Source organism: Topomyia yanbarensis, chromosome 2, assembly GCF_030247195.1.
Source record: "Topomyia yanbarensis strain Yona2022 chromosome 2, ASM3024719v1, whole genome shotgun sequence".
Lineage (NCBI taxonomy): Eukaryota > Metazoa > Arthropoda > Insecta > Diptera > Culicidae > Topomyia > Topomyia yanbarensis.
Genome location: NC_080671.1, coordinates 342,290,498 through 342,302,921, shown reverse-complemented (window position 1 = coordinate 342,302,921; position 12,424 = coordinate 342,290,498). Strand labels below are relative to the sequence as shown.

At 38.0% G+C, this 12,424-nt stretch overlaps 2 protein-coding genes across 11 annotated transcripts in view; both read left to right on the top strand.

The window, feature by feature from the left end:
- Positions 1–11,967, top strand: part of LOC131684099 (probable serine/threonine-protein kinase mps1) — a 52,620-nt gene extending 40,653 nt beyond the window's left edge. For all 9 annotated transcript variants that reach the window (XM_058966669.1, XM_058966666.1, XM_058966663.1 and 6 more), the window contains exon 3: positions 8,492–11,967. In XM_058966669.1, the coding sequence (XP_058822652.1) occupies positions 8,589–9,794 (1,206 nt within the window). In that variant the 5' untranslated portion in view covers positions 8,492–8,588 and the 3' untranslated portion in view covers positions 9,795–11,967. The remainder of the gene's footprint in view (positions 1–8,491) is intronic.
- The window catches only part of LOC131684094 (protein tincar), a 487,885-nt gene that overhangs the window by 199,664 nt on the left and 275,797 nt on the right, over positions 1–12,424 (top strand). The window lies entirely within an intron of this gene.

The window sequence follows — 12,424 nt, the reverse complement described above, 5'->3', positions numbered from 1 at the left end:
TAGAGATAGCGTAGTTGGTAACACGATTGCCTTGTACGCAGCTCACCTAGGTTCAATTCCCAACCCCGCACATAGTGTTAGAGATTTTTCTAAAGAGATTTCTCCAACCCAACAAAGAGGCCAATGACCCGAAGGTTAAAACCTCTAAAATCAAAATAAAAAAAGAATATTTTCAATAAATTTAATTCATATAAGCAAAAAAATGATTATGGCATCTTTTTTATGGATCTACTATAATTTTCTTATTAGAAAAGTTGTTTCGCACTGCTAGGTAGGTAAGATTTTCAAAATTAGTTACGCGTTATCAAAATTCTACAAAATAAAGTACCACGAACAACAATTCTTTGAACATTTTGCATGCTTCGATATAACGTACAATTCAATATAGGGTGATGTGCCTATTATGGCAGTAGAGCCTATTGTGACCCTATTTCGAACCCCTTGGTTTCGAACCAAGCATATGAGATAATGACAATATCGATTTGGCTAAAACAGGTGTGCAAAAATAAGCTCAAGTTATATTCTTTATTTGTTGTGCACATACGTATTCAGAACTATCCACTAAATCCAACTTTTAATTAAAACAAAATCACCATATTGAAATATCTGCTGATCCGCCTCACTCGCGTAGTGAACCGAAACAGGACGCAACGGCGCTTAGCAAAATAAACACTTTCGAGCCAGCGTTTACCGCCTCATATCTCGTTATTCCGGCGCAAATATATTAAATATTGCACTGATACATACCTTTATTTTAGCTGGAGAACCTTTTTACGATTATTTCACTTTAAAAGCACTCGTCAAACACTAGGATATGCCTAGTGTTATAATAGGAAAATATTAAATACTGGCGTTCATAATTTTGCCATGTTTTGCCGATACACTACCACAATCAAAACAAACTTTTTTGCATCCATCGTACAGAAAAGAATCACCAGTGCGGCCAACCTAAAACATGAACTTGAAAATATATTGTAATGCAATTTCATGTATAAGTAATCAATTATTTCAAGCTATTCAACTAATTGTTGATTGCAGATATTTTATTTTCATCTGCACATACAATTTGGATCGGGAGGAAGTAATGTGTGATGTGAAACTTTATATTCCAGTTGTTAACTTTCGCATGGTTATTTCCTGCATGCGCAGTTCTGGGCGCTCTTCTACTAACAGCTGATGAGTTTCTCTCGTGTGCGTGATGTTCACGTTTGTTTTGATCGGCTGAGAATGATTCGTTTTACAAATCACGCGTTGGCGTCCATGATCTGGATACCTAGTTAGAATCGACGCAAATGAAATATGAGGCATTGCGTTTCAACTAGATTGTTTTTCGATGAGGTGGAAATCGGCACACCCATGAGGCGATAATTGGAACGTTCAGGTGGGAATAGATGCACAGAATAGAACATTTATTTTCATTTATGCTGAAAATTGAGACAATTCTGCCAAATAAGCATTATACAGATGTTTAAGAAACAGTACACTGATACTTTATACTGAAAAAGGTTATAGGTAATATGGCTTCTTTTTAAGTTGTTCAAAAAATAGTGCGACCCTCTCCATAATGGTGCCAAAATAGGCTCATCACCCTAACGTACAATTTTTAAACCGAGATGTACGTTATATCGAAGTTTACCTGTAATTGCATCGGAAACAATCACATTTCCAGCAGAACTTTTTGTTTTATAATTTCAAACACTTTTGTTTCGTACTGCACACAACGGAAAATTTTAAAACAGAACTTACCGTCCCAGCAGCAGTTTAAGCGGGTGTTCTTTTTCGATTCAAATTCAAGTCTTAAGCGTTACTGGACTTTTGTTTTCCCAGTTTATCCAGTCAGAATATCTGTCCTACCCTATGGATTTAAAACACAGTTCTAATTGCGTTTTAAAGTATACAACAAATAGAACGGTTGGGTATACTAATTTAAATTTTAAAATAAATCTGTTTTAAATTATGAAACAAACCGCTGTACTGAAGATATAATTATGTCAGTCCTATTACCACATAAAACACCTATATAACATAAAACGCTGCAGAATTGGTTTAATAATACAATGTTTACACTACAGAGTTATAACACGTTTTAATAATTGGCAACAAGAAAAATGTCACCAAGATAGCATAAAAACCCGTTTTAACTGGTAGTGCGAACGTTGTATAACAATGTAATTTATCAAATAATTTCATTTGTTCAACCACTAATCGATCAAGAAATACTTAACCTTAAGATTGTTTACTTAAGTTCATTAGTACATTATTGAAAATTTAAATGGAAAATGAAATTTCATATTTCATGGAGAATCTGTATATTTCCGTTGGCGGGCGTGGGCTTCCTCATCACAGCTCTCAATATGGAACTTTTCTTTTGAATATATTTTCTGGACAGACCAGCCTATTTTTACTATATGGATCAGCCAAATAATGCCAATCACCTAGTGAGCTACATTTTTAATGTCACCGTGGTCGTGTCCTGTACACAACCCTTTAATTTTTTTTAATCTGTTCGATTAACCAAAACAAATTATGTTAGATTGGGTTTCATGTAAGGTTTCTTGTGTATTTCTTGTTGAAATCGGAAATTATCTTCTCGCCTCCTTTAGTCGCATCATAGAAAAGGAGTATCCTAGACTTCGACATCATTATTGTTATCGTGCTCAATAAAATTACAAATTACAAATTATTGGCTTTACTAACATCGACCTAAGTGAGAGCTGATGAGATATATTATGTCGCTATTAGAGATGTTCGATTTTTAAATCAATCGATTAATCAATAATCGATTAATTTAGTTATTTAATCAATACATATTGGATACAAAGTGCGTGTTTTTATATAACTGTTTTTTAATCCCAATTTATACGGAAATTAAAATAAGTTCTGAAAGGAGTAATATACGTATTAGAATAAATTATTCAACTAAATACTACCTCTATAGATTAAGTTAATCTTATTTCATTATTTATCTGATTTTCGAGTGGTCATACCACAGACTAACAGACATAACACTCGAAAACAATGCTTCGCCCGCTTTAACGGTCATTTTAAATATATTTGTAGTTGGGACTGTGTCCACATTTGAAATTAAGACGCCACTGACATATGAACAAGCATATGGGGGATCGACCACTAGTGAAAAATTGTTCCCAAATCTGATAGGTAACCCATCAGCAAATGAGTGTTTGGGACTGTGAATAAAAGGTGGAGCTAGTGTTCTGGGAAAATTGCCGGATCGATGTTTTTTGTGGGAGTTCCTTCATAATGTTGTGTCTGTTAGTATGTGGTCATACTTCGTCTAGAGTGACATTGAACGTAAAGTTGAATCTCTGAATAAATACTTGCTATCTCGATCGATTGTTTACTATACTATTTGCCAATTTCATTCGAATGGAGCGTAGAGCCTGCTATAAGCACTCCACCGGCATACAAATGGTAAACAAAGGATAGAGATGGCGAGTCTTTATTAGAGCACTCTAGTTAGAGTGTGGCCATGAGAAAGAAGAAGACACATAACGTATCCAAACGCGCATGAAATTTGTCGTATTTTTATTGTGTAGATGTCAAATTTCATGCTCGTTTGGATACGCCATGTGTCTTCTTCCTCATTGCCACACTCTAACTGTAGTGCTCTAGTCTTTATACCAGAGTGATTTAGGGTTTTTAATTGAACGAAAAACGATATTGAAAGAACAAAAATATTGCTCATGCTCACGTATAAAAACCCAGCGGGTAGATTACACGTTCAAGTGAAATTACACAAATGTTATTTTTTTTTTTCGAAAATCGTGAGAATAATCCAAGTATATTAATCGATTACTTCGATTATCTAACAGAAACTAATCGATTAAAAATTATTCGATTACTTGACCTGATACAACCCTTCCTTCGCCCCTTCAATCGTCCAACAAAGTGGGTAAATGTTTTTGAATCATTTATCAGAACATACCAATTCAGTAAAACAAAAATCTACGAAGCTATTTCAGCTTAAAGTCTGACTACATCCGTGATTCGCTGGTTGGGCCACAGCCTCTGTCCAACTAACGAATTTGATTCGCTAGTTGGACCGAAAATGCATCTTCTCACACCTCTAATTAATGTCATTTTGATTGTCAAAGTGAATTTGACACGAGATTTTGACATTCAGATGCTTTTTAGTTAGACAATGGTCCAACCAAAAAAGGTCCAGTTAAAAAGTGACCAACCAGCGAATCACTACTGTACTAATGGTATACCGGTAGATTTGTTGAAATTAATGATTTCTGCCTTTTAATTCGAACTATCGAACTTTGAACAGCTATAACTTTATTCCGAGATATCCTAGCACCTAGCATCCCTTCGGCAAAGTTGTTGGGCAAATCCTGAACTATACTTTTGTTTAGTTAGTTGCCTACTGCAGGAAAAACTGTGGTCTCTAGGATTAAAAGTGCAAAAAAGTAGGTTCCCTCATACAACCCCCCCCCCCACATAAATTTCAAACGCAATGCGTTACGCCGGATCATAACAAATCGACCCCAAATTTTGCACAGTTATTTGGGAGACCAAACGAAATCAAAAAAACTGTGCTGAAAAAACAATCATTTTGCCCCACCCTAATGTATACATGATACGGTTATAGAAAATTTTGCTGAACCGAAAAATGATCTTGGCCTTCAAAATGGCATTACTGAGGGATTTTCGTCATTTCTTTGTCAGGCCTGTTCTAAAAATTATTATTGTTGAGGTTCCAAACATCAATTTCCCCCATTTAATCGTAAGGCACGACCAAGAAATACCAATTTCAAGATTACCGAGACTATTGCTCAACCGAATGTTGCCTTCTTGAATTTCAAAATGGCGCCAAGCATCTATTAAGCAATCCATTAGACGTTTGTTTGACAATTCAGCGGTGGGTTCTGTCAACAAGTCTGCTCCTGCGAACAGACAAGCATCTTTCGTTAGTCCGATTCGTTTGATGTTGGACCGAATCAACGATATTGTCGGACGTCGCACCCCTCGGATTAACGTCAGAAGAAGTAAACAAGAAATAATCAGCTGATCAGAAACGTCTCATGGATTGCCTAATTAGGTATTACACCAACCGACATAACCCCACAAAATGAGCCGGATGAACTGCGTTTGACAATTCTCGGTGGTTCGTTTTCATGGAAGTTACGTGAGTTCGAATGTAGCAGATGAGCACGCGTTGTACTCCCACTCATGCAACTGACAATGTAAACAAACCACCGAGAGTTGTCAAACATGAACGCTTGTGCGTAATAATGTCCAGGGACGTTGTGATGCACCACCCTTCGGACGTTATGACCTCGGACCTTATTTTTTTATTTGGATTATAGAGGTTTTAACCTTAAGTTCATTCGCCTCTTTGGGTTAGAGAAAACTCTTAAGAAAAAACTCTAACCCTAAATGTGGGGTTGTGATTCGAACCCAGATGAGCTGCGTACAAGGGAATCGATTTACCAACTACGCTATGCCCGTCCTCCACCTCGGACGTAATGACACGGTGCCCACACATTACAAATTGAGTTCCACAAGATGAACACACGAATGAACTCATGACGAATGAAGTTCATGTTTGACAATGCTCGGTGGTTTGTTTACTTCATCAGTTGCGTAAGTTCGAGTGCAGCTGATGTTCATATGTTGCATTCGAACTCACGTAACTCCCATTAACACCGCTGAATCCCTCTGGATAATGACTTGACACGTTTATTGTTTGTTTACCATTTATCTGTCAAAGTCATTCCAATCGAGCACGAGTCCTGTCAATGGACCTCTCTCCAGAAGGATTCGAAGCGATTTTCTTTGGATTGAGCGCTTTTGACAGGTCTCGTGCTCGATTGGAGTGACTCTGACAAATAATAAGAAAAGATAGAGATAGCGAGTCTTTATCCAGAAGGATTCTGTGTCTTTAACTTTCATGTAAAACAACCCAAAGAATAAGTTCTTTTAAATTACTTTTGAGTTGTGCGTCGCTTTCGCACTTATTAGTGTTGTCAAAAACAGAACGAGAGATTCGACTCAGTCGAGGTCTTCCGTGCAGTAAAGTACTTTTGAGTTGTTTGGGGTATACTTAAAAATTAGGTAAATTCAACTTAAATTTTAGTATGTTGAATTCAAGGTTGAGTATAAAAATCCTATCGATGAGTTTTTATTTTTGCCGTGGGTTAATGGAAACTCCTTCAACACGGTTCACCTAATTTTACCTGCACGATACCCCGAGATTGAGTCAAAAGAATACAATTTTAGGTAGTTTTTCGTTTGCGTGTAGCTAACGTTTAACTGAATGCTTTATGCTGACGAAACAAATAAACGCAGTGCTCATTTTTGACAGCTTGGTTGTACTGTTTACATGGACTTCGTAATATTCTTCGCATCGAGCGAATCTAGTCGCCCACAAAAATTTTCAAAGTATATGTAAATTGGCAAGAAATGTGAGGTTAACTGTGTCAATAATGAACCTAATTCACAAGTTTGTTGATATAACTCACATTGCTTCAATTTTGTAGAACTTATGTGGTGACAGTTTATTATGCAGATTCTAATGAAACTCTTATTCTAATGGGAATCATTATCAGACTGTAGTGTAGCTAGATGAACTATCGACATGGACTGCGGGATTATACTGAATGAAATGGCAACGGATGAAGGGAAGCAAGAGAAGGCTCCAAGCTTGAATAATGATGAACAATGCCGACAAATTGTTGCCCATTTGAATTATATGGTGAAACTGATCTACGATCTCAATGTGGGGGAAGCACTAGGAGCAGATCACTTGTGATGCATTTTTAAAAATCAGCGAAATTAAATGCATTTATTTCCATCAAAATAGAAATTCATAATGTATTTTGCGTTGCGTGCAATGTTTTTGCGTTGCGTGCAATATTGTTTGCGTTGCGTGTAAGACGTCAAAACCCTACAGAAAAACTAGCCCTACATTTTACAAAACGTCGAACAAAGTGGATCAGCGTAGGACGTTTGTTAAACAAACTTTTCTGCGAGGGAGTGCAAAGCTGATGCAAAAATGGAAATTAAATGCATTTTTTCTAATTTGATGCAAATTTGTTATACATTCTTAGAGTGATCTGCCCCTAGGGGAAGCAGGACAATGGAAACTATTGAAATCTGCTATTGCGATGTGTACTAAAGCAATCATCAGGTTAATCATTTAGTTCTTTAGTAGTGGGCATACAATGATATTTACATTCTGTTTTGTACAAGACTGCACAGGAAAAAAAATTCATGCGCCAGGAAAACCTACATAATGAAATATAGAAAATCTCAATCCATTCTCAATGTTTCAGATTCTTAGAAAAAAATGTACAAACAATTTCGAGTTTCAACTGAATGACCTTTTCAACAATGAAAGCGGAGCCCTCAAGTGATAATCTTTTTTCCAACAGCGATGAAGATTACGCAAATACTGCTTGTGGCACTAAAAACTGGATTCTAACCGCACTGTACACTTACCACTTTCCTTTTAAATTTTTGTCATACACGGAAACGAAAAACTACCTAAAATTGAGTTCCTTTGACTCAATCTCGTGGTATCGTGGGGGAACTTAAAATTAGGTAAACCGTGTTGAAGGTAGTTTCCATTTAACCACGGCAAAAATTACAACTCATTGATAGGTTTTTTATACTCAAATTTAAGTTGAATTTACCTAATTTTGAGTTCACCCCAAACAACTCAAAAGTACCTTCCTCCACGGAAGACCTCGACTGAGTCGAATCTCTCTTTTTGTTTTTGACAACACTAATAAGTGCGAAAGCGACGCACAACTCAAAAGTAAGTTAAAAGAACTTTTCTGCAGGTTGTTTTATTTAACCGTGTAGACTGGTTAGTTCGACTGGTCTGTCTACGAAAGTGCCATCTCTATCACTTGAAATATATGTGTTTTGACAGCTCGCAGTTTTGAGATCACTCGCACTTTGAAAGTGCGGTGTCCAGGTTGGTAGGAAGTGAGCAATAAGAACACAAACAATCAAATAAGAAGTCGAGTCTTGTCTTATGACGTAATGAAAAAACGCAAAGTCCGAATCGAAAGCCAGGGAGCTTAGTAGGTGAGGGAGAGGACTGCGATATTCTGTGAACGATGGTTCGAAAATAATTTTTGTCTCACAAAAAAGCAGCGTGGATAAAATTTAGTATTTTACCATAAAATGGTATCAAGGAGTAGTAAAAATACTATGGTATTTTAAAGCATTGGGTTAATGATATCCTATTTTACCTCTTTCTCATGCCATTATCTCCATTATTCTTCAATCATTTTTTATCAAGCATACCTTGTTGAACGTAGGATCCTTAGGAACAAAATGGAAATAGATTTATTATCGGTAAAACGTTTATGCTTATGTGTGATTTACATGTAATATACGTCGCAAAAAAACCTTCCGCCAAACTCGACAACAACAGAACAGTTCCGTTTCGAAGACGCCAATGGAAATGCTAAATGAATATTGTTCTAATAACCCATAAACTTCTTCTTTCCAGTTATCCAAATGTTCTAGATCATACCAGCTGACATCCCAAGTGTAAAATCAACGCATAATCACAATCGTCCTACATCAGAAACCTCACAACAAACGAAATGACTTCCGTCAAGGATACCGCCTCGTTCTTCGCCAACGGCAGCTCGAACCAGTTCGATTTCGTACTAAATCTCTACCCGCAGGTACTGAAACTGCGAGCCGAAAACAAATGCAAAAAACCAGAGGAACTGATCCGACTGGACGACTGGTATCAGAACATGCTACCGCAGCTAATCAAAAAACGCGGCAAAGAACCGTTCATGGTTCACGAAGAACTAGTGCAGACAATGAAATGGAAGCAAACACGGGGCAGGTTTTTCCCGCAGTTATCGTATTTGATCAAAGTGAACACACCGCGAGCGGTTCAGAATGAGACCAAGAAAGCATTCAAAAAATTACCGAACCTCGAACAGGCCATCACGGCGCTATCGAACCTGAAGGGAGTTGGCACGACCATGGCCTCGGCACTGCTGGCCGCTGCTGCACCGGAAACCGCACCCTTCATGGCAGACGAGTGCCTGATGGCGATACCGGAGATTGAGGGCATAGACTATACGACCCGCGAGTACATGAACTTCGTGCAGCACATCCAGGCCACAACGGATCGGTTGAACGAAGAAGTGCATGGACCAGTGAGTAGTTCGAACAATGACGGCAGCAACGACGACGAAGAGGAGGATGATAGCAGCAACGATGCGCCAAAAATCGAAAAGAAATGGTCCCCGCACAATGTAGAACTTGCCCTGTGGACGCACTACGTCGCAAGAGAGCTACAGCCTGAACTGTTGGACGAAATGCCGGCGGCCGCTAGCGGTACTAAAAATAGTTACTCGCGAAATCCGGTGTCCACCACGAAGACAACCACGACCACAACGCCTGCCGCTACGAACGGAGCTTCGGTATCGTTAGCCTCCTCCGAGAATAACACCATGGAGGAACCTTCCGACGAGAGCAATCTAGATACGGAACTGGGCAAGGCGACATCGGATGAATCCTCAAAGGATAACAAGTATACCGACAGTTTGGACGAGTGTACCAAGTCGGAGGATAGCCTGGAGAAGCCCAGTACGACCACGACCAGCATCCGGAACAATAATGGCGACGAGGTGATTGACAGTGACTCACAGAGCAGTGCGAAGCAGTCGACGACCGGTGGGGAAGAGGACGAGGACGACGACGACGAAGAGGAAGACGAGGACGAGGAAGAGGACGAAGAAAGTTCCGTGGATGGGGCTACGGAGGCCAAAAAAGCCAAACTCGAGTAAAAATGTCAGGGAGAAGGGATGAGTTGGTGGTTCTCCGTGCGAAGATGGCGACAACGACGACGACGACGATGGAGGCGGGTGAAAGTTTTCTATTTGCAATTACGAGCCAGGAAAGTAAAAGACCGAATCTGGCAGCTGGAAGGAATAACAAATCAAAATCAGTTAACATAATTAACGTCGAAGAGCTACCGACCGACAGAGCCGGTGTGAAGGAAGGGCACCAGGGGACTGGTAGTTGGACAATCTGTGCATGGGTGACCAAGGGTGGGTGGAGTAAAGATTGCGGTTGGGACGACGTATTGCAACTGAAAATACTATGTACAAATTATGTAAAACTGATTGCGAGGGAAAAATCATGTGGGAGTAGAGGGAAAATGGGGAAATCAGTAGCAGCTGAGACAATTTCAATTGAGATTGAGATTGCACGGAAGGGCAAAGGATGAAATTCGATAAGATACATATATCACTTGCTGGGTGGCTCCCTTCCATGTTTGCAGGACTTTTTTAAGTGTATTTACAGCGTGATTGCTACAAAGGGGAAGACGGAAGAAAGCTTGGAAATTGACTCGCAAACTTTTCGGAACCAGCTAAACCTTCGAAGTGCTAGTTGATGTTCGGTGTCTTAATTGTTTTTTTTTATTTGGTCTATATTATGGCGCTCCGTTGCTTTCCTCTATATGACTACGTTGACTTAATTGGATGAAGTGGAAAATACACTTCTCTAATTTATCTCCTTTAGTGGGGTCATCCTTCGACAGGATAGGCAATTAAAGATATATCACTATTTAATTACATCTGGAAGCAATTTTATCCCAGTTCTTCGTTGCTCATTATTTGGCGCGACTTTTTTTTTTAGCTTATTCTCAAAATTTAGGACACCCACACAAATAAAACAATTCCCTGATAGACGCATAGGTTCTCAACTGTCTGTATAGATTTAAGTTGTATACGGTCCCTAGCATTGTGTAATTTTTTTTGAACTCCAACGTCGTATGCAAGTTAATTCTAGGATCCCGAAGAACTGTATGAAAGTTAATTGAACTAGACTGGAAAGTATCATTTAGCGTAAGCTCTCGGATTAGCTATTCGTGAAATTACTATAGAGACACTCGCAGAAATATTGGTCCACAGACCACCACTTTCAGTCTGATGCCAGCAAAGGGATAATCGAAAGATCAGTTTCAAATCGACATAAGTCATTCATCCGATTAGAGATGAATTTTATTATTACTTATTTCTGATTCTGAATCATATCAAAACAAATTTTGTTCGGTTTTTCTTGGCTTTGATCGAACCGCTTGCCAGGGCACATTCCAACTCTAGACATTGTTTTGTTTGTTCAAATAAAATTAAAATTAAACCAACCCAATACAAACACACACACACGCATATAAGTAACACGTATACATAAAAGCGAAGTCAAAAATAGAAGATAAATGTTTGGATCTAATTCAAAATCAACGTCAAAGACCCATATTTTCAGTTTCATGAAAGTGTTTGGAGATAGCATAAATACTGGAAATAGTTATAGTATGACTGTGTGGAAAAAGAAAATTAAAAAGTTTCGGTTAGTAGAAATATTGAGCTAAGCAAACTCTTATAAATATAAATTCGTATAGGAATTATTTATTGTAACAATTAATTATTACCATTATTATTGAGATGAGAATCATTCAGAATTATCACTCACGACCTAATCAAACAAAAACAAAAAAAAATGAAATTTGACTATGTACGGATACAGTCAATCGTTTAAAAAAGAATGAAACTAGTATTAGTTGAAGTTTTTGTTTTCCTTACGAATAACATTAAGTAAACCCATTATACGAGCATGTTACAGCAAATGAAGAAGCAGAAAAAAAGAAATATAGAAATGGCAGTTACTGACAGACACCATCCCAAAAAAACACTACAAGTAAAGTATAAACAAGCCGAAACCCTGTAGATGGACTACTATTACCATAACACACATGAGAATGGGATAATGGTGGTAACATTGAACAAGAAAATTATTATTGCAAGACAAACTTATATACAGTTACGGAAAAAAACAAACAGTAGTACTAGGAACTAGTAATCAAACCAATAAGGAAAAAAGCAAAATAAAAAAAAACAGAACAAAACAAAACAGAAACCACTAATAGCCTTTAATAAGAACAAAACAAAACATAATTTAATGAATGTAAAGAGTAAGTAGAACACACGAAGACTACCAAGAAAATATGAATTAAGTTATTGACTGCAAACCAACACAAACACACACACATGCAAGATTCACACTGCAGTAGTAGCAGTGAGGTTTGATACGAGAACAGTCTCAGCAGCCGGCGAAAACAATTACTGTCAACTAAACAAAACAACCGCAGCAGGCGAAAACGCAGAAAATACTAAAACCCAACTTTACAGAAAGTAAATCTAAATAAATAAATGATTATGATACAAAATAAGCATTTTGTTGTTTCCGTATGTTTCCGGTTTTCTTGTAAATCCTGCACATTCCCAAATCACTAGGGGAAGGGAGATTTAATTCTTGTTCCATTTAGCTCATCGCATTTAACAACAACATTCTCGCAGCAGTACCAACAGCGGTTGTATCAATTTGAAACTTTGTCCTCTACATCGGTCCGGTG